The sequence below is a fragment of the Lethenteron reissneri genome, chromosome 67, assembly GCF_015708825.2.
Source record: "Lethenteron reissneri isolate LAM-NWPU_2019-01 chromosome 67, ASM1570882v1, whole genome shotgun sequence".
NCBI lineage: Eukaryota > Metazoa > Chordata > Hyperoartia > Petromyzontiformes > Petromyzontidae > Lethenteron > Lethenteron reissneri.
Window position 1 is genome coordinate 1,346,163 of NC_083845.1, and position 23,075 is coordinate 1,369,237.

The 23,075-nt window shown below is 46.3% G+C and overlaps 1 protein-coding gene across 9 annotated transcripts in view; it reads right to left on the reverse strand.

The window, feature by feature from the left end:
* Positions 1–1,948: 1,948 nt before the first annotated feature.
* LOC133360194 (uncharacterized) overlaps positions 1,949–23,075 on the reverse strand; it is a 51,349-nt gene continuing 30,222 nt past the window's right edge. For 4 of the 9 annotated variants that reach the window (XM_061578810.1, XM_061578809.1, XM_061578806.1 and 1 more), the window contains 3 exons: positions 16,788–17,076; positions 10,072–10,299; positions 1,965–4,154 (listed from right to left, as the gene is read on the reverse strand). In XM_061578810.1, coding sequence (XP_061434794.1) covers positions 3,325–4,154; positions 10,072–10,299; positions 16,788–17,064 — 1,335 coding nt within the window. In that variant the 5' untranslated portion in view covers positions 17,065–17,076 and the 3' untranslated portion in view covers positions 1,965–3,324. Of the gene's footprint in view, positions 4,155–8,278; positions 8,638–10,071; positions 10,300–16,787; positions 17,077–23,075 lie in introns of those variants that run through there. The other 5 variants (XM_061578814.1, XM_061578812.1, XM_061578811.1 and 2 more) reach the window with 3 other exon arrangements.

Below are 23,075 nucleotides of genomic sequence, written 5' to 3' on the forward strand. Positions count from 1 at the left end.
ATCAGGTACCCCTAAGGCCGTTCCGCGTCAGCCGCACGAACCAGCTGGTCGGGATCGACCTACAGGGGCCATTCCCACGATCCCATCGAGGCAACCGGTATATTCTCGTAGCGGTGGATTATTTCACCCGCTACCCCGTGGCAGTGGCCATACCTGACAAAACGGCCCTGGTGGTGGCCCGGGCATTCGTGGAGCAGTACGTACTTAAGCATGGGATCCCAGAACGAGTCCTCACCGACCAGGGTAGCGAGTTCGAGGCCGAGTTGTTTCAAGCGCTATGCCGAGAGTTCGGAATCCAGAAGGACCGAACCACAGCCTACCACCCCCAAGCGAACGGTATGGTGGAGCGCATGAATCAGACCTTAGCAGGGAAGCTCAAACATATGGTGGACGCCAATCAACGGGATTGGGACGAACTCCTCCCCTACGCCCTGTTCGCCTACACCACCACTGTGCAAACATCGACGGGACAAACCCCGTTCCTAATGATGTTTGGTCGTGAGTCTCGTTTACCCGCAGATCTGCTGTTCGGCGTCCCCCCACCCCAAACGGAGGAAGGGAGCCGCCCCGTTGAGCACCTGATGGAGACCCTACGAGGGGCCCGGGACCGGGCCTACCCGCAGGGAGAGGCCGCGCATCGGCGACAAGAGCAGAGCACCCGACCCCGCGTGGAGCCCCCCCTCTTCTCGACAGGCAAAAAGGTGTGGCTACACACCCCTCACGTCGGGACCGGACAGGTGGGGAAGCTGACGACCTACTGGCGGGGACCATGGACCGTGGTGCGGCAGATCTCCCCCTGGACGGTATTGATCCAAGGTGGAGAGAGGGGACGCGAAACGGTGGTCAACGTCCGCCATTTAAAACCATGGAGGGCAGCCCCGGCGGAGGAGATCCCCGCCGCCGGAGAACCGCGAACCCACGGGACCCCCACACCACCCGGGCTCGAGGGCCTCGCGCACTACATGGGCCCCGCCAGACCCCCAGCCCCGAGGCGTTCCGGCCCCGCCAGGGGACGGCGGGGATGACAGCCCCTAAACCCTTCTGATTCCGAGTTTGTACCCCAGCCCGCAGGTACCGAGAGACAGGGAGAGCCGTTGGAGTGGAGGAGAAGGCCACCGCAGGAGCTACAGAGGACGGAGCCACCCACCCTGAGACCAGCCACGAGGTCCGGACGGACCCCTCGGACCCCGCAGCATTTCCTCGTGAGCGCGGCCCAAGCAAGGTGCTCCAGTCAACCTGAGACGGGGACCAGCACCTCGGGGGGCTATGTGATGCCGCCGCCACGAAGCCATTCAGCGGGCGCCCCACCCTGACCTCGCCACCACCAAGTGACGGAGCCGACCCCCACGTCCCCCTCACCTCACCTTACATAAACACACCCGCACGCATTTCCCCCCCCCCCCCCCCCCCATAGAGCTCCGAGGGGAAGTCACCTGGCCGACCGGTTTTAATCCGAGAAGCCCTTATCGGGATTAACCTTCACGGTTTCCGGCAACCAGGGAATTGGACGACCTCCCCCGATGCTACTTCGCACCGCGGCGCTGTGACCGGCATTAAGATTGCATGGTCGCGGCGAGGGGCATTCGGCCACCGCGGTTGAAACGCATCCCCCACACACACACCCACGTATCGACGAGACAGGTCGAGGAGGGACGGGACGGCATAATTTAGCATGACAAAATGGGCTCGAGCACGCAGGCGCCATTATTAGGGAAATTAGGGAAGTTAAAGGATAAAGCTGAAATTACGAATAATCAGAGGTATGTGGAGGTCCGTGCATAAATTCCCACGGAAAGCTTGATTGGGGGTCACAAAAATCCAATCACGTTCAACTCGGTGAATTAAAATATCACATAAGGCTGGCAATTCAACAGTTCGTTCTAAAATATTTAAACATATATTCTCATCCACAGTAAGACCATACATTTTCTTGGAATGACACTTTTAGACGTTTCATGGAATGCCTATATTACACATTTAGATGAGGCATCTAAAAATCTTGGTTTTATTTTCAGTGCCCATGCCCCCTTTAACTCCGATTATAATTATTACCCTGATACAAAGCACAAATTTGGCTGAAGTTGGAATGTCGGTGGAACACCGAGTTTCTACCGAATCTAATATATGTAATGACGCAGTTCGGAGACAGGAATAATTTGAGGTACCTTCTTTATTCTAGCACACAAAGGGGACTACACGCACCCTACGTGGGTGCACACTTTTTATATATTACACACAGCCGTCTACTGTCGGCGGCACTATCTAGCTAGTACAGTTGGCAGGCTGTCTAGCTATCGGCGCCCTGTGATGGTGAAGACGGCGGCGACGATGGTGACGAACAGTAGCACAGCGAGGGGATCCACTTTCAGCAACAGCCCCGAGCTCCCGCTCAGGGTTCCCTCTTATGCTCCCGGTGTGGCTTTGCTCCGCTCTGGCCACACCCCCCTTTTGGAACCTACTAGCAGGTTCCCGGGGCTTCTAGATATACCCCTTCCTGAGCTTGCCCTTAGTTGTCTTTCTCCCCGTATATACTGTTGCCTGCTGACGTGGGTACTGCCATATGCTGTCAGTACCACTTTTCGGCCGCAGCCAGTGCTATTACTCAACATACCTTCACTCAGGGCTCTTGATGTAGCTTGCATAATGACAATGAAATTACGTAGTTGGCAGGGGCAGTGCAAGGATTGAAACTAAACTATATATATAAAAAGTTTTTTTTTTATTCTACCAGATAAGGCCCACTGAGCTATGTAGCTCTTTTTCAAAAATGACTTGACCACAAATTATAGCCCAATTTAGTGTCTTATCATGTGTATATTTATAACAGCCAAAAACTCTACACGGGTGACGTTAATTGTAAACGTGGAGGGGAAAACTGATGGACTCGGAGAAAAATCCACATGATCACGAGGGGAGAGAGACGCAGACTCCAAATACACAGCAGGCGTCGAGGTTGGTATTGAAGCCACGACCTCCTGTACACCAGGCGAGGGAGTTAACATCTCCTAGCCACCACAGCACCCTTGAGTCCTTCGTTTTTAATCGCTGAGGAATGAGTGACAGTGAGAAATGAGTAACCTAACAGAGGGTGCTGAGAAATCATGAAAGGGCTATAGAGGAGGGACGGGATGGAGAAGAAGATGATTACGAAGATTATCACGGTGCTCAGCTTATGGAATGGACCTGACACTGCACCTCCAATTATCACGGTTAGCCACATATGGTGCAAAAGAAGTTCAACAAACGTACATGACACGTGCCCTTGGTTTTAGGAACATTTTCTTGCAATCTTGTTTGACACTCGGGTTCTCAGTGGTAATGCTGTCAAAGTCTTTCATGGCACATGCTTCTTATTATTCTTGTCTTCCTGTTGACTACGGAAGGATACTCACTGATCACAGCATCTCCACCCGTGGATTTTACTTTCTTCGCTGAGCTCTGCCGTTTTCGGATATGCATGGGTTTCATTTTCTTGCATAAGGCAGATTCCGTAGAGCCATGTTTGTGGTCACGCATGTGATAATGTACGGTGCCCTTCTTTTTAGTGGGGCTCTTTTGCTTGCGCTCCCTTGTTTTCTGTCGATTTTCTAACGTTCCTAACACATCTCCAGCAGCAGCCTCTGCTGCGGTCGCTTCAGTAATGGGCGAGACCTTTCCTGCACCTGGCGCTCCACTGAACAAAGCTGCATACGTTTCCACATTTTCCAAATGGCACGTTGACAACTTGCTCTTTGGCACGGGGGAGTAATGAAATGCCGATTCTTCCTCGACTGGCGCTGAATCGTCAGAGGTGTCCATCGCGGTTTGGTCTGGTCCATTTTCGCTGAAGGCGGTGAACACGTCCGAAGTTGGTGTTGTCTTCAAAATCTGCGACTCTGGCTGTGGGGTCAGTTGGTTGCTCAATACAATTCTATCTTTGGGTGGTACAAGTAACTCTGCTGAAGGTTGGCCACTTACATTAACATTTGCACAATTTTGACATATAGGCACACCTTCCTTTAAGACCTCCAGCTGCTCTGAAATCACCTTAATTTCCCTGATCATTGTTTCATTTGTCTCTTTAATGTTGCCTTCAATTGTTTTCATTTTTGCAAATAGAGAATTCTCCCAGGTCTTTGTCAGTTCTTGTTTCCATACAGTAAACACCTCCGCAACTGAAAAAAATATGAAACACTTTTGTGATATTGGTCAAAACATTACCTACAAATTATTTTCCCCTTTATTGCAAAGAAGAAATTGCACGTGTCATTATATATAAATCAATGCATTGCATTATTTTGAAGCTACAGCAAGTTTATAACTTCATTATTACATTTCATTAAATTTACCAGCAACTTTGTGTCAACACATGAACTAACTGGTGCTTAACGTTAGTATTAAAATCACCAAATGTAAAAGTAGCTGGGTAGCTTATACGACTGAATACGCCATGTTATTCACGATTTGTTTATGTTTCTTGTTATCAACATCATGTGCTGATGTAAATAAATGTAAATAATCCAATCTGATTACAGCTAACTCGCTACACGCGAGTTCTGGACTCTCCTATTTGTGAGTTACTAAATGCACACCGATGTCCTATTCGCGACACCCGCTGGACTCCGGTATTCGCGAGTGTACAGTGCCACATCACCAACACCGTGGAGGTGCGTGCAGAATGTTACTACATTTGAAATGGTCTGCTGCGAAGATTAGGCACGCTGCATTGGTTGCCCCTTTTGTCTTTAAGTCTTGTAGTATTCCTGCTCCGAACTCGCACTTGTGCATTTTTACTTTACGCGTACTTACAGCCAACTCGTTCATACACTTTGGTAAAAAAAAAAGTCGACTTTGAGGTCAAAAAGGTGAATGCAAATCGAGGAATGTATTGTGGCGAGCACTGCCCAGAGTGCTAAAATGATAACAAATGTGTGGCGTTGTTATCAAACACCTGCATCTCCCGTGGAGTCATCCTGAATTCCTCACCACCTCCTCCATCGTAGTTAAATCACCATCGTTAAAAGGTAATATAAAAACACGTTCTCTTTAACGTATTCATTATTTATTGTAGTCATTGGAATTAAACATTTACCATTTCCCCCCTATGTTCACTCGTAGCAGAAACAAGATTTCTGCAACCAAGAATTTTGCATTCGCGAGCGTTTTCAAGAGGGTAACCCTCGAGGATAGAGGGTTGATTATGTAAATATAAAGTACCTTCACTCAGGGCGCTTGATGTATCTTACAAAACGATGACACAAGAAAGGAATTATGTAATTGGCAATGATTGAGGAATGAGTGACACCGATAGAGGGGTACTTATGGATCACGAAAGGGCTATAGGGGAGGTGCGGGATGGAATGGAGGGGCAAGGGAAGAGGAAGGGTGATGGAGAGGAAGTGAGGCTTTGAGAGAGGAATGGAAGGAGGTTAAAGAGGGGGACTGCTTTATGTACAACCTGGTGACTGTAATGCGCATTGATGCCTACTTTATTGAGGGAGATATTGGCACACAAAATACAGATTGATTGATTATGGGTAGTGTTGAGTCTATGAGCAGTGTTGAGTATGGGCAGTGTTGAATATGGGAAGTGGTGTGTTTGGGTAGTGTTGAGTCTATAGGGAGGGTTGAGTCTATGGGCAGTGTTGAGTCTATAGTGAGTCCAACTGAGTCACAGACGTTAACTTGGGAGCAACACTATTTATTCAACACAACAGCACGAATATAACACAACCTACGCTCGGGTCTCGAATGCCCATCTAAACCACGCTACGGCAGAACTAGACATGATTCACTGTCCCGGTCCGGACCACAAGCTGGGTCCTGGACCGCGTGGCTAGAGGCTTCTTCTCCCCGACGTGGATCTTCGAACACCAACACTTGAAGAACCCCGAGCTCCTCACGGAGCTCTCATTATATGCTCCCGGGCTGGGGCTGGCTCCCCCCTTAGCCCCACCTACCTTCCAGGCTCCTCGGGCCCCTTCTCGAATGTTCCCGAGAGCTCTCAGGGACCACGTGACCGCCCCTCGGCCCCCGTCCACCGGTGCCCCCCCTCCAGTATCGTCTGGTCACGTGACAACAGGTCAGCCAAAGTATCATGCCCCAGAGTAACCCTGGCTGGCTGACGCTCACTCTCGCTCCCTCACTGGGAGCTGGCACCGCACACTCCTCGCGGTGCCTTCGCGCTAACCAGCACTCACCCAACCACCTCTAGTGTTGGTACTGCAGCCTGCAACCAGGTGTAACAGGCTAAAATAACCCCTGTCCCGATTAAACCTGGGTATAGTTTGGCCCAGGCCAGAGTATACCCAAGGGGATAAAGTGTCCTAGGCTAAACTATACCCGGGGTTTAAACTAGACTGGGCCAGACCATACCCCTCCAGGCCAGAATATGCCCCATGTGAAAGTTCGAAGACAATTATCCATACAGAGAACAGCCGACAACGAACTTCAATCGATATCTAAAAAGCATATAAATGGAAGAATCTCAATTTGATCAATTGAAGCATTTTTAGGGTTATGGTTATTATTAAAGTTTTTCTGGTTGAAGCAATCAAAGTCTATGTGTTTACAGTTTTAAATAAAATGTTGTAAAAATTAGTAATTCATGTGTTTACCACTCAACACTTACTATCATGGGGGTATGATTTGGCCTAGAGGGGCATAATTTGGCCTAGGCCATAATATACCCAAGAGTTTCGATTTAAAGCTTTCGTGACTGCAGGGATTCATCTTCTTGGTTCTTTCGGTAAAGTCACGTAGAAGGGAAGTAATAAAATAATAAAAATAAAACATAATAAAACAATTCTCACGACGTTTCGGTCACCTGAGGATGGCTGCTTGCGTTGTGGCCGAAACGTCGTGAGAATTGTTTTATTATGTTTTATTTTTATTATTTTATTACTTCCCTTCTACGTGACTTTACCGAAAGAACCAAGAAGATGAATACCCAAGAGTATAAATTGGCCTAGGCCATAATATACCCGGGTATAATCTAGCCTAGGCCGTTTTAACCCCGGGTGTACTACGGCCTGTGGGTATACTACAGCCTGTTACACCGGGCTGCCCGCAATGACAACATTACCGGCCGTGACTTCACAAGTCCCGGCACCAGTCTATGAGCAGCATTGAGTCTATGGGCAGCATTAAGTCTATGGTGCATTTATGGGTCTGTGGGTAGTGCTATGTCTATGTGTGGCAGTATTGAGTCTATGGGCAGTGCTGCTCAATGTAAAGGGGAAATTGACTCCAGTGGAGGAGAGTAAGGAGGGAGAAGGAATGGGATTGGGCATGGGAAGGAGGGGTAGAGAGAGAGAAGATTGGAAAGGAAGAGTAGAGAGTTGACTTTTTTAACAACTTTTATTGCCGCCAGCAGCAACAGCACTGGAGGCGATTCCGATACTAAATACAGTCGAAACGAAATACAGTCACCAGTAAACAAATAACAATATAAATCCAGGTACTGTGGCGCTAAATGCACCGTGTACAACTCAAAAGTTACGTGGTGGTGGTCATCGCACATGCCACGGCGACGAGCGAGCACTTCAGATGGTGAACATGAGGGTGCCGTCCACACTGGTACAGATGGCTTTTCCGGCCCCTCAGCGTTCGAGGAAGATGCGTAAGCACTGGTGCGGCAGATCCTCCCTGGTACGGTTGAAAATGCACAAGTCTGTTACTCCCAGCGAGATTCGGCTGAGCCACATGGCCAATGGCAATGTGCAGTGTGCCAATCTCCTCTGGAGGTCACCGCACCGTTTGTCTATGGGAGACTTGTACATTTGTTTCCACTGGGGGGCGGCCGCAATGAGGGGAGAGAAATGGTCTCTCCATTTTGTGTCCGGTAGGTCGGCCAGGTCCCGGGAATGCAGCGCCTTGACACAGCATGTGTAGAGCGTTTTGTTCAGGGCACTCTTCAGCGGCACGTTCCTGCAGCTTCAGAGTTTCAGTAGCTTGCCGGAGTCGCTGTGGCCAGGGGGCTGCGCGCAGGAGAAGCACAACTCTGGGAAGGAGGAGGAGGGAGGGGGAGGGCCGCCACTGTTCCCCGGCACCTCCATCTTCAGGCGCAGCTCCTTCATGGCGCAGAGCACGTCCTGCAGCAGCTTCTACCTGGCCAGCATGGAGCGGAGTCCTGCGGTCCTGGCGATCTCAGCTATGGTCTTCCACTTGTGCTGGTGGGCTTGCACGAGGTCGAAGACTGTCTGCAGCCCTGCTGATGTGAGGCGTAGAGCCAGGGTCCTCTCTCCTCTGATCCCCTGGAAGAGGCCATTGCAGAACAAGCGTTCGTTCAGGAACTGTGCGAGATCGTAGGGCGCGCGCATTCTGCTCCACTCGAAGCTCCGCCACTCGTCCAAGAGGTTCTGGTGATAACCTGGCAGCCTTGTAAAGTCGACCAGGCTCAGGTTCATCAGGAAAAGCTCCTTTCGGTACCCCAGGTACCCCCCTGCATTCCTCAGCAGGGCGAGGGCCGGTGACTTCCAGGGTAGCTCCTCCCGGTTGTACAGCAGCCGCCTGACGGCCATGAGCCTGAAGCTCATGACCCTGGCGGCGACGTCCACCAGACCCAGGCCACCCTCGCCCACCGGCAGGCAGAGAACACTCAGCCTGAGCCAGTGCTTCCCATGCCAGACGAAGTGCGTGAGTGAGAAGAGGGAGGGGCTATGGAAGGAGATGTTAGAGGCAGTGCACTGTCCTCTGGCAGATAATACAAAAAGAAACAAATGTATAGTCTAAGCAAGGTCACCTAAAAGGTGATACTCAGGTAATGCCACCAACGCTGTTTTCGCCTGCAAAACTAATTACGTCAGCAATTTGTGGAGAGATTTTGTATCATTCGTGGAAACAAAAGTGTATGCGGGAAGATGGGTAGGTAGGAGGACACACAAGCAGACCTCACTTAGTGCTCAAGATGCATTGTTCCTGGGGAAGTGAGCAATAAACAAATCGGCGCTAAAAGGGGTCATTATGCCATTGTATATATGGGGAAGGACATGGTGAGAAATGAAGAAGTGAGAGGAAGACTCAAGGTGGTAGAAGTCACAGAGAAAATGAGAGAGAAGATGCTGGTGTGGTTCGGTCATGTGGAGCGACAAACAGAGAAATGATGTGGGTCAGAAGGTGCCCATGATGGAAGTGGAAGGAAAAAAAATCAAGAGGAAGGCAGAAGAAGAGGTGGGGGGTTTGGAGCAATGTGGTGCGATCAGACATGGTGGCCCGAGGAGCGGAAAGAGAGATGGCGCAGGGCAGGGCAGCATGGAGAACACGTAGATTTTCGTGACCAATATTATTCGTAATAAAGTTTTTTAAATTTAGATCTAAACCCAAAACCTTTATGATGATCATGGAGGTTGGCAAGGCCAGCGGACACCACCACATGAGTGGGGGAAACGCGTGCAAGACGATATGGGGATGCGTTCCTGAAAGCGTTATTTCTTTCCCATGAGCAATATACAAGGGCTTCATTGGGGTATCAGTAAAAACACTCATAATAACACAGATGGTAAACATAATTTCATTGGTAAAAAAAATGTATTCTAATATCAGGAAGTATTACATACTGTGCTGCTGCAAGACAGCGGTGGGAGATGAGGTTGGAGCTGCTGCGCTGCCAGTTTGGGTCTTTGCGATGCCCTCAGTCTAAATCTCCATAGTGAGGTTTTTTTTTAGGTAAAGCCTGGGGCTCTATCTTGGTCTCGTGTTGAGCTCTCGGCTGGCCAAACAAATCCAATCGTGACCACGAACTTTGATGAAATTGTGGGCGGTTTGGTGCTGATTGGCTCAGTGCGTGCGTTGTTCTCATTGGCTGAGCAAGTGATGGCCAGTGCTCCCGCTGCTGCTACGTGTTCTCGAAAGGGCTTTGCATTCTTTGATTGTATTGGTTTTTAGTAAAACATTTCTCCAGGACAAAACAGCGCTAAGCGAGGTTTGCCTGCATTTGCCAGTCACAGTAATAAGCAAAACAATTGGTGCATAATAGAGGGAGATTGAAAATAATTTCCTTCGCTGGTTCATTAAATTAACCTCAGCAACAATAATGCAGGGGTCTTGTGTCTCATTTCAACCAATTTTAAAAAGGACCCTCATCTGTAATACCTTTGGATGTGAGCATATCACTGTCGACGGCAGACATTTCCATAGGTCCTCTATCAGTTTGCGTAGTCGCGTCCACTGCCGGATAAGGAGGCACGTCTTGTCCAAACCTTGCAGCAGTTGTATCTTCCTGCATGCACCATCCGGTACATTTCATATACGAGGTTTGATGTGAAAAGCAGCTACTGGAAAATCCTGGCTCCGTGAACTTCTCCGTGGCCATGCTGTTGGCTGAAAGTGAATACAATATGTGGGTTACAAGATAAAGAAGAGCTACCAAGAAATAGGCTCATTAAATTGGGGTCATCAGAACAGAACATGTAAATGTGATAGCCGGTGGTTGAGAACGTAAAATTGAGCGTTGAAACCCTGATTGTAAAGTGAAACACCATGAAGCGAAACGTATTCTCCCATTAGGTCCCATTATACAGCCTAAGTTTCGTCCCTAAGAAATATTTTACGACCCAATACCTACTCAAATTACACTTTTCAACACAACTAAGACATTTTCACCAGGGGCGGTTTCTTCATTAGGGCGATTGGGCGACGCACCACCAATGTCATTCAACCACAGAGTCACGCTAGCCGTCACTGTGCCTCTGGATATAGTCCAATCAGCGTCATGCTACGTTCTGTGGAGTACCGCCTCTTTTTGGGCGATTTCCCTCCAGCTGAGAATCGCCCCGAGTGGTCCCATAGACTTACATTCAAAGATGTTTTTTTTCGAACGGGGGCGCTGCAATGCATTCTCTATGGCTTCCGGGAGGGCTCGCCCTAACGTGCTTACGTCATCATACGTGCTTACGTCATCATACGTAAGCACGTTTCATCCAACAATATAATTTGTTGCCACCTAGTGGAATCTTTAATAAAAAAAACTTGAGTGGTTTGTTTTAATAGTGAGTATAGAAACAAACAAGATGTATTGTAAGGGTCACTTTATTTTTCATTAATATTAAAGAAGTGAAGTTGCCTTTACATGCTTAAGCTGTTAATTTATCCATTGCATGGGTGGACCTTATCCTTATCAATCATCCAGACATTTGCCCCCCCCTGAGAGATTTTGCAGGAGCCGCCACTGATTTTCACGCGTAAATATGGAGAATAATAACTAGATGGGTAATACAAAACAAATATTGTACACTGTAATTTACTGTACAAAAACTGTGGTGCACTTCATGGTGAGGGGTAACTGGGGGGGGGGGGGGGATGAGGTAGGAGTAAGGTGTTAACTACCTCCCTTTGTCTACAGGAGGTTGTGGGTTCGATCTTGAATCTGACGCATGCTGTATATTTGGAATTTGCATGTTAGCCCCGGATCATCCGGTTTTTCCCTTCCACATTTAGAAGCAAAGTGCATTTAGAGTATTTGGCTGCTATACATTTCCACATGGTAAGCAACTTTGTTGAGCTATCATTTGTGGCCAGGTCGCTTTTGAAAAAGAATTATATTGCTTAGTCGGCCTTATCTGGTCAAACAAAATAGTTTAGTTTAACAGTTTGAATGCAGGGATAAAATCAGCATGTGTGCAAGAGCTGGATGGATTTATGTCTTGCCAGACCATGAGAGTTGGCAATGGCTTACAGAGGGAGCCTTTATTGAACAGTGGATAGATCACGACCAGTGATGATGCTGATTACCACTCACAGACACTCCGTGCATTGTGTACAAGTCATAACGTCGCCTAAGTTCTACTCTGCATACATACCCAGTAATCTATACGATCCCTCTACCATAATAATGTCGCCTAAGTTCTACTCTGCATACATACCCTGCTGCCCATACTCCAGAGTTGCACCACTATGATGACCTTCAGCTTCCTCCTTTCCTGCCTTAGAACAATCCTCATCTCTTCTCCCCTAGCCCAGCGTCTTCATCCTGCTGCTGCTGATACTCCCTAACCCTGACCCCCAGCTAAACCAGGCCTACCCCAACCCCTATCACTACCGCAACCCTTGTCACTACCCCAACCACTATCATTACCCCAACCACTATCAATACCCCAACCACTATCACTACCCCTGTCACTACCCCAACCACTATCATTACCCCAACCACTATCACTACCCCAACCACTATCACTACCCCAACCACTACCCCAACTCATATCACTATCTAGGCCTCGGCAAGGTAATTTATCCTTTTTACCGGTAAAAGGGTAAGGTAAAGGGTAAGGTGTCGACATGCCCAGGGGAAAGGTCAAGGGTAACAGGGTAAAGGTAGCTCGGAAGAATTACCCGGTAGGGTAAAGGTAGCGCAAAGTATTATCCGGTAAATACGGTACCTTGTTTACCGCTAAAAGCTCCGTGGCGCAGTCCATGGCCTACATTTAATAAGTAATATTAAAACAAACTTTATTAAAAACACGCTTTTATAAAATGTACTAGTAATGGCAGAACTCCAGGACTCCAGGAAGTGGCCCCGAAGCTTGCCATAACGTAAGGGGCCGTGGCCAATTACAGCCAACGTCAGTTGAGCGTGGACAATTAGAGCCAAGCCGAAACATAACATATAATTTTTTTTTAAAATATATATTTTTAGTGTTGTCATCAGTATGACATAAGTATACCAAGTTTGCAGTCGATACTACATTGGGAAGTGGGTTAAAATTGAGTTACAAGATTTGAGGATACGACAACGACGATGACAACAACGACAACAATGACAACAACGACAACAAGCGTGTAAAATTAGAATCATCGAGAGTATTCTATATGATTAAAGCGCTCTATCTAGCATTTACTGTTACAAACCTTGTTCATGTGTAGTAGTTCCCCAGTAATTACCCTGTAATCGGGTAATTTGTATGGGGTAAGGGTAAAAGGTAGGGTAAAGCTAGGCTCGTTGCTTTTTACCTTTTATTTTACCTGCTAAAGGGTAAAAGGTAGGGTAGAGTGATTGTGTTGTGGTAAGGTAAAAGGTAGGGTAAAGGTAGGCTCGTTGTATTTACCTTTTAACTTTTACCTTACTTTGCCGAGGCCTATCACTACCCCTGTCACTATCACTACCTCAACCACTATCACTACCCCAACCACTATCACTACCCCAACCACTATCACTACCTCAACCACTATCACTACCCCTATCACTACCCCTGTCATAACCCCAACCACTATCACTACCCCAACCACTATCACTACCCCTGTCATAACCCCAACCACTATCACTACCCCAACCACTATCACAACCACTTTCAATACCCCAACCACTATTACTACCCCAACCACTATCATTACCCCAACCACTATCACAACCACTTTCAATACCCCAACCACTATCACTACCCCAACCACTATCATTACCCCAACCACTATCACTACCCCAACCACTATCACTACCCCTATATCACTACCCCTGTCATAACCCCAACCACTATCACTACCCCAACCACTATCACAACCACTTTCAATACCCCAACCACTATCATTACCCCAACCACTATCATTACCCCAACCACTATCACTACCCCAATCACTATCACTACCCCAATCACTATCACTACCCCAATCACTATCACTACCCCAACCACTATCACTACCCCAACCACTATCACTACCCCAACCACTATCACTACCCCAACCACTATCACTACTGTTGGATATATGACCCTTTTTACAAAATTCATATTAAGAATAATTCTGCCAAATATTTTTTTTCATATAATCAATCGCGGGGTCACTTGGAGCGCAAACAAAACGGACCCCCCCCCCCCCCCTTCTCGAGCAGCTGCCTTGTCACGCTCGCAACAAGGAGCCAGATATGAACCATAAAAAATAATGAAAGGACACCCCCCCCCCTTTACAAAGGACAGAGAGAGGGGGTGTGGTAACACGGGCTTCAAACGCAGAGCCACCAAGCCAACGGCGAAAAGCGAACAGACGGGTTTTGTGGGCTAGTTTAGCTAAACAAAAATTCCAAAACTTAGCGACCAAAGATTAAGCTAACATTATCGATCCTCACACTAACTCCAATTAAAAACCAGGCTACAATCTACATCAGTGGATCATTACTCCTCATTTATTAATTCAATACTAATGTTATTTCTACCTTTAATAATTTTCTACACGACCTGACCGAAGCATCAAAGAAGAATTCTGGCAGTCAGGGTTATTCCCAAGCCAAAACGAATTCTCTAACCTCGGGATATCAGATAATAACAATAACTCGAGAACAAACTGCTCAAACCCAGGATACAGGCAGTGGAACGAAGGTTAGTAAAAGCCTATGAAATACGTGGTAATAATAATGCTAAATCACAAATCTTGAATAAACACAAACCAAATAATAATTATGAAGCATTAGACCAAGGGTCATCTAGAAGTATTAAAGGCGAAATAAGTCAGTCATACCTAATCAAGATGTAATGTGAGCCTCCCAACCGCCTTTGTCTTCCCGCAGCACGCGATAGCAAGATTTGCCCACACAAGCAAAGAACATCTCCCCATAAATAAATCAAACCACGATGGAAATACTGTGAACACGGCTACAACATACCTTGAGTCACTTACAAGAATTTACCAACGAGATAATCCAACACACCCACACAATGGAACCAATCATAAGAAGACTAATTATAAAAGTGCATGAACCATCAGTTGGCCGTGAAGGCATCGCAGCTCATCGAGTGATAAGAATACGTCGTTTATAAGTGCATTAGTCGTTTTTTTTCTTACTTGGTTTTATTTCATTTTATTTTTAATCGCATAAATTACCAATAGATTCATCGATGTGAACTAAACTTTTGAAACCTTCGTCACGAATCTATACGCTCACAGAGAGAATATAGTGTTAAACCTGTTTTTTTTTTCATAGAATCTTGTCCACGAATTAATGAAAACTTTGCCAAAGATAAAAAAAATCTCCCGTAAGAGGACACGCACACCGCCGCACACCATTGTTCCAAGACATTTCGTTAATGATCTAATCTTGCCGATGAATCTATTGAATATACTTTTGCCTTCGGGATATAATAATTTGCTTATCGCCTTTCGTATGAATATCGTTGCACGCCTGTTTTAAGAACTCTCCCTATCGTCGTCTATGCTCGTGTCACGCGGTGGAATTAATTATATGTTTGGTGGCCAAAGTGAAACAACGCAATCATTGATGATTAAATGTACTGCTCAATGAGGGAAATTTCCCCGATGGTACCGTGGATGATTCCAAGCATGAGAGTTCGCATATCAGATTGTTATGCTTTTGTTTAGAATTAAAATTGCTTAACAAAGAAGTGTAACAATCTTATTTATAAGAACTGTATCCTGCGTTGAGATTTGAATTTGGAGATCTGACATAAACACACTAAGAGATAATCATTAAATGTTTAAGCAAGAATAATTGCATTATCCCGATTGTTGATACGATCCTGAGCAAGGACGCTAATCCTAATTACCATAGCTGCATACATTTGCATATTTACATACATGCGCATAAATTAATACGAGCATCTCCCAAATTAGCATAATTTATTGCATAAATTAGCATACTTTTCAATATTTACGCATTTTTCGATCTTCATTAAATTTTTATTATTTTTATCCGACATATACAACACTACCCTATCACTATCCCTCTCATCTATCCCAACCACTATCACTACCCCTGTCACTACCCCTGCCACTATCCCAACTCCTATCACTACCCCAACCACTATCACTACCCCTGTCACTACCCCAACTCCTATCACTACCCCAACCACTATCATTACCCCTGTCACTACCCCTGCCACTATCATTACACCTGTCACAACCCCAACCACTATCACTACCTCTATCACTAATCCTATCAAGACCTCTATCACTACCCATATCACGACCCCGATCACCAACCCTATCACGACCCAAATCCCTACCCTTCCTCAACCATTCCCACCTCTCCTCCTCACTGTCATCCGAGCTACAACTTTATAATTATTTAAAATCTAATTAATAAAATTCTAAACTTTACTGTCTCCTGTCACTGTGACATTTCTACCATTGTTGCTGTTATTCTACAACTTCGTGTAAAGCTCTCACAACCCAGCTGCTCTCTCTTCTGCTCCAGGCTAAACTCTCTCTTAATATAAAAAGAGTATAAAAGAGGTCGTGGGTTCAATCCCCAGACCATGACAATGCCTGCAACTATGTGGAGTCTGCATCTATCTCTCTCTCACCGTAGTCACGTGGATTTGGTCCGGGTCCCTCTGGTTTTCCCCTTCACATTTAGAATCAACATCACGCGTTTAGAGTATTTGACTGCAATAAATTTCCACGTGATAAGCCACTTCGTTGCGCTATAATTTCTGATAGCCAGGTCGCTTCTTAAAAAGAGGTACATAGCTCAGTGGGCCTTACCTGGCGTTTAGTTGTCCTTCCCCCCCGCACCTCTGATTAGCCCAATTAGTTCTGTACAGTGCGACAGAAGTTCAACATACACACTTACAAAAAACTATGTTAAGTTTTTCTACGGCAGCCGTCTCATTTCCCTCCTGCATGAAACGATGCCTTAATGGCGATTGCTTCCGGCTCCGCACATAGCATCCCGCTCCATAGCATCCCACTTCGTAGTGTCCTGCTCCGCACGCATCGCGTCCCGCTCCGTAGCATCCCGCTCCGCACGCATAGCGTCCCTTTCCATAGCGTCCCGCTCCGTAGCGTCCTGCTCCAGAGTATCCCGCTCCACACGCGTAGCATCCCGCTCTGCGTGCAAAGTGATTAAGCCCTTCCCCCCGGCCATTTACCGTTCTCGTCCAACCACGTGCGTAGCTCCGAGGGGTAGTGATCGCACACGACTCTGAGCGTCCGCAGGAGCTTCTCGCACCCCTCCTCGCTGCAGTCAATAAAGTGGTCGAGCAGCGACCGTGCCTGCTTCATGCGGTCGGCGATGTCATTGGCTGCCTTGTAGAGCTCGCGCTGGATGTGGCCTCTGCTGTCCAGCTCGTCCAGCAGATGGGTCGGGTCTCTGCTGATCCATCTCATCAGCGTAGTTTTGTGACGACGGATCAGCGCCTTGGCCATCGTCGACTCTGTCTGAGCGGTTTTATAAATACAGTAGATAATTTATTAGACGGCAGCTTTGGGGAGGAGGGGGCACCGGATTTTCAAAAACGCTGGATAATCACCAATCATTACGTAAAATAGCTTATTATTTCACATTCTTGAATGATATGTTTTTAGGTTTTTTTGTATTTGTTTACTATGTGAAATTGGCATAAATAAACATACAAATAGACAAGCATATCCTATTCTTTGGGTCTTTCGGTAAGGTCATGTAGATAAGTTGAAAGAAAATAACGAAAAACTACGACGTTTTGATCGCGCACTGTGCTACGAACCCGGCGACCCGAGTTCAATTCCCTCTCACGCCCAACCCCACTGACGAGTATCTAAACGAGTCTTGGGCCTCCCCGAGGTCAACTCAGCCTAAAATGAGTACCTAGTACGAGTAAAGCTTGCCCCGAGTGACACAGGCTTGCCAATTCACTTTACAGATAATCAAATTCCCCCTGCGCTTTGCTTACTCAATGACAACACTAGAACAAATGTTTATTATTATTTTTGTTCCTGGGTAGTAAGTGTTATTTCCTCATTGCTTATGCCTCAAAACTACAGAAAATGGCTATTATTACCCACAAACTTTGCTTTTGTGATCAGGACAGTGATGTTTTGAAATTTACCTATTTTCAAGAACATTTCAGATAGATTCAGTGGTGAATAAACTTGGAGTAACTTCTAGAACACCCTAGAACTTTCTAGTAATATAAATAGTAGTATCAACACAGGGGCCTTAAGCCCACCAGTTCAATTTAGTTCCAGCTGCCTAAGTGGATACATAGCTGCATTTTCTGAGATGGCATTAAGAGGCTGCAAGTATCCAGCAGACGCATTTTGCTATGTCTGTGGAAAATTGATCAAGACAAGTGCGAAAAAGTACTCTGTAGAAGCATCTGCTAGGATGTGTGAGGCCTACAAGGCATATTTTGGCATGCCTGTCGAGGATCAAGACAATCTCTGATCACCTCATTTCACATGCGAGCAATACAAAAAACTCTGGAAGGTAAGATGGACAATTGTTGCTCGGAATTTAATATTATAGAATTAGTTAAAAAAATATTAAATTTAAGTTTTACATTTGAAAATGTTTTACTATTTTCAATGTTATTGAAAAAAATACATCATATATGAAAAATGTCAAGGGTGAAATACATGTATTTATGTAGGATGGTACAGAGTGGAAAAAGAGAGCTATGAAGTTCACTATCCCAAGAATTTGGCGGGAACCCACTGACCACTCAAGCAACTGCTACTTCTGCATGGTGGACCCTTCCAAACGTCGGACTGGCAAGAATGCACCTGCTATCACGTATCCGGATCGTCCTTCATCCATTGCCCCAGTGCCACACTGCCATGAGCTCCCCATACCCACTCCTCCGGAGAGCAGCCATCTTCATTGACAGCTCATCCAGGAGCCTCAAAGCCGTGCTGCTCCATAATGGTAAAAAGTACCCGTCTCTTCCCCTGGCTCACTCGGTGCACCTCAAAGAGGATTACAACAGCATCAAGACCTTACTGGATGCCTTGAAGTATGATGAGTACGGCTGGGAGGCCATCGGAGACTTCAAAATGGTGGCATTTCTGATGGGTCTCCAAGACGGTTTTACCAAGTTTCCCTGCTATCTTGGCCTGTGGGACACCAGGGACACCAAGTCACACTAACACAGGCGGGAATGGCCACAGCGGACCGAGTTCTCTGGAAGGAGGAACAACGTCAAGTGGGAGCCACTGGTGGACCCCCGGAAGGTGCTGATGCCACCACTGCACATCAAATTACGCCTTATAAAACAATTTGTCCGAGCTGTAGATAAGGAGTCGGAAGCCTTCAAGTACCTTCATGACTTCTTCCCTAAGCTGTCTGAGGCAAAGGTCAAAGCCGGTGTCTTTGTCGGACCACAGATAAAGAAGATCCTGGAGTGCAATGAATTCCCCAAGAAGCTCACTAGGAAGGAGAAAGTGGCTTGGAACAGCTTTGTCGTAGTCGTTCGTGGCTTGCTGGGCAATCACAAGGTCGAAAACTATGTGGAGCTGGTTGAGACTTTCGTGAAGAACTACAGCACAATGGGCTGTAGGATGTCCCTCAAAGTCCATATCCTTGATGATCATCTTGATAAATTCAAGGAGAACATGGGATCATACTCGAAGGAGCAGGCGAGCGCTTCCACCAGGATATACTGGACTTTGAACGTCGCTACCAAGGACAGTATAATGAGAACATGATGGGAGACTACATTTGGGCGCCGATTCGTGAATTTGATTTACAGTATAATCGTAAATCTCGAAAAACTACTCACTTTCAAATCTTTTGTAGCTATTTTTGTATTACTTTAGTATAAATACTTGTTAATTTTGATTCATATGTTTTTTTTCAGACTTTGTGAACGAAAATACACAAATACGCCCGTTTTCTCATTTAAAATAGGTAAATTTCAAAATATCACTGTCCTGGTCACAAAAGCAAAGTTTGTGGGAAATAATATACATTTTCTATACTTTTTAGGCATAAACAATTACGAAATAACACTTACTATCGAGGAACAAAAATTGTGTTACATAGTGCAATCAACAAGGCACAAGGCCAGACATTTGACACGGTTGGCATTTACTTACCACAGCCAGACTTCTCCCATGGCCGTGGCATGTTCTCGAGCAAGGGTTCTTACAGATGTTCAAGTCAACATTCTCGACTCCGAGAGCCAAAGAAAACGCCAAGTCAAAATGGTGAAACACAACGTTGTCTACCGTGAAGTTTTGGCCTGTAAAGTTACAATGTACATAAAATAAACATACTAAAATATTTACATTTATAATAAATTATACGTTCAAAATGCGACGACATACATATTCACCATCACTTTACCATGCTGGTCGTAATTAGTGATGGGCCAGCTTGATGGTGATGATGGGACTCGGGTTGGTAGGGTGATGAGGATGGAGTGGTGGAGATTGGTGATGTAAGTGGGGGGTGGAGAGGGTGATTGCGGGAAGGATGGAGGTCATGCTGATGGGAAGGGTGGCTTAGGTTTGATGGGGAAAGCAACTGGAATGTGGAGGGGGTACAGGGTGATGGGAATGGGTAGAGAACAGTGATGGGCGGTGATAATGGAGAATAGTGGGGACATGATGTGAGTGAATTTTTTAAGTCGCGCCCCACTCCTCTTCACAAAATCCTCACGAAAGTTCCACGGGTTCCTGCTCATTTATATGAAAACATTTACCCCCTCCCCCCACTGTTCCTGGCAACTGATTGGCTCACAAGTGACATCACATTTATCCCTCTATTTAAGATCGAAACAGGAGGATTTCTCTACAAATCTGGCTGTCGCCTGATGAGGCTGGTTGCAATTACCGGTAAAATGTCATACTCGAATTGTAAATGTTGTGGGTTTACTCTCTAACACACTGGTGTGCTGAACAAGTAACAAATTGCATGTTTGTTTACGTGACAAACCTTACTAATTAGCTGTATCGGATGGTGGCAGGTTTAACGACATTTATATTTACGCGATCTAATCGAAAAAAACCTCCATTTAGGATAAAATTGGTTGCGACAGCCTACGTGTTAATCTCACCCACTTGCCCACCCACTCACTAACCCAATTGCTCAATCATTCGCTCACTCACCAACTTACTCAACCACTCACTCACCCACTCACCTACTCACTCACCCATTTACTCAGCCACTCACTCATCCGCCCACTCACCTACTTACTCAATCACCTACTCACCCACCCACTCACCTACTCTACTTATTCATCCACTCACTTGCTCACTCACTCACCTGCTCGCTCACTCATCCACCTACTTTTTCATCCACTCACTCACCTACTCAACCACTCAGTCACATGCTCTCTCCCTCACTGCCTCACTAACCCACTCACTCATCCCCTCTCTCGCTCACCCCCTCGCTCACCCACTCACTCACCCACACGTCCACTCAGCCATAAAAGACAAAGATCCCCCATATAGCCTTAACAGACTGTTGGGGCAAGTGCTGTTAGCGAGCACCGAGGAAGGCCGACACGGCTAACGAGGGGGTGGGTGGCCAGCACCACGCCCGGCCGCCGTTGTCTCCTTAGTGGCGATGTTCACCAGGTACTCATTTGAGGCTGAGTCAATCTAGGTGAAAATCGTCACTGCTGTTGACCGTGAGCGGGAATTGAACTCCAGTTGCCGGGTTCGTGGGGCAGCTCGCTAACCGCTACACACCTCACTCAGCCACACACAATGCGCTTCTGCGTCCGTCTGGAACGCTCTTCCTTCCGATATTAGGAAGCCACTGGAGCTCTGCACTTTTCGATCTAAACAAAACTAATTTCTTGAGAACTGCTTGTTGCGTTTCGTTTGTTCTCCTTCCCCCGCACCTCCGAGTAGGACGGTTGACAACGTACGTTGCGAAAGAAGTTCAACATACATACGTGCTTTCTTGCGAAACATCTCCCTCTAAAAATAAAATTGGCCTCAACATCTCGTGGTAAAAAAAAAACTTCCCTTAAAGAACAATTCCTGGGAGTGTGTGGGTGAGGCTTGCGTCGTCCAATACTGAACGACACTGGAGTTTCTCACTCCGTGGAACTCGGCCATCTAGCCACTCACTCGCCAGGACTCGCACTCATTCACTCAGTCTCTTAATCGTCCACTCATTCTCTTAATCATTCACCCATGCACTCGGTGTCTCATTCATTCTCCGACTTGCTCACTCATTCATTACTTCGATTATTCATTCACTCGTTCATTCGTGTAATCATTCACCAATTTACCAAGTCTCTTCATCATGCATTCTCTTTATAATTTACTCATTCACTCGGTCCCTTGCTCATTCTCTGACTCGCTAACTTATTAATGAAATTAATCGCTCACCCATTCACCCAGTTTCTCACTCGCTTCCCCAAACCCTGCACTGCGGCGTACGGGGAAGTTCAACTTTCACTTGGTGGTTTCTGGCGCCAAACGTTCACTTGGTGACAACGTAGCGATTAAAATCTCTCATGTTGCAGCAACAACAACAACAACGACGACTAAACAATCCCCTGGCCCCTTAACATCAGCTGGACCATGCCGACTTTGCTAGAACAATAACAGTGTAACAAAATAATTGTCCCTGGGTAGTGTTATTTCCTAATTGCTTATGCCTCAAACGTACATAAAATTGATGTTATTCCCCACGAACTTTGCTTTTTGTGACCAGGACAGTAATATTTTTTATTACCTATTTTCAATGAGAAAACGTGGTGTGCATGTGTCATTCCTTCGCACAAAGTCCTGGTCACAAAGCAAATTTTGTGGGGAATAATAGCCATTCTCTATACTTTTTAGGCATAAGCAATTTTAAAATAACACTACCCAGGGACAAAAATCGTGTTACATAGTGTAATTAATCATATGCCATCTGTTGTAGTGGTTTATAAGAATCAAAGAATCATAGCGTCAGTAGCACCGAAACATCGCACCCGGCCCTCCGCTGTGCTCCCACAAAGGCACGAACATTGCGCATCAGGGTGTCGAAGTACTGCATATTGTTTACCATTTGCTTTACTCTTTCTTGAGAGACATGTTTTGCTGTATAGCGCCTTATTGCTAAGTGAATTCTGCACTAAAAAGAAAACTTCCATTTCCTTCGGTGTCCAATCTGTCACCAATACAATAATGATACAATAATAATACAGATTCTCCCAGTGAATTTTACTTTACCGTACGTGACATTTTCACCATGGCGTCTATGACATCCAAAGAAAATTAAACAAAAAATATCTGGAATAAGGTGGCTTTGAACCCACGCATCAGTGTCCCCGGGATAGATGTTTTGGATGAACTACGACTATTTGTGTGTGTCACCAGGTAATGCCGCCAAGCTCTGTAGCTCTTGTTCAGAAGCGACCTGGATATCCCAATTAGCTCAACCAAGTGGCGTGACCGTCATCACCATCGCGTGGACATTTCTAGCAGCAGGCGAATACGCGGAGAAAAATACACGC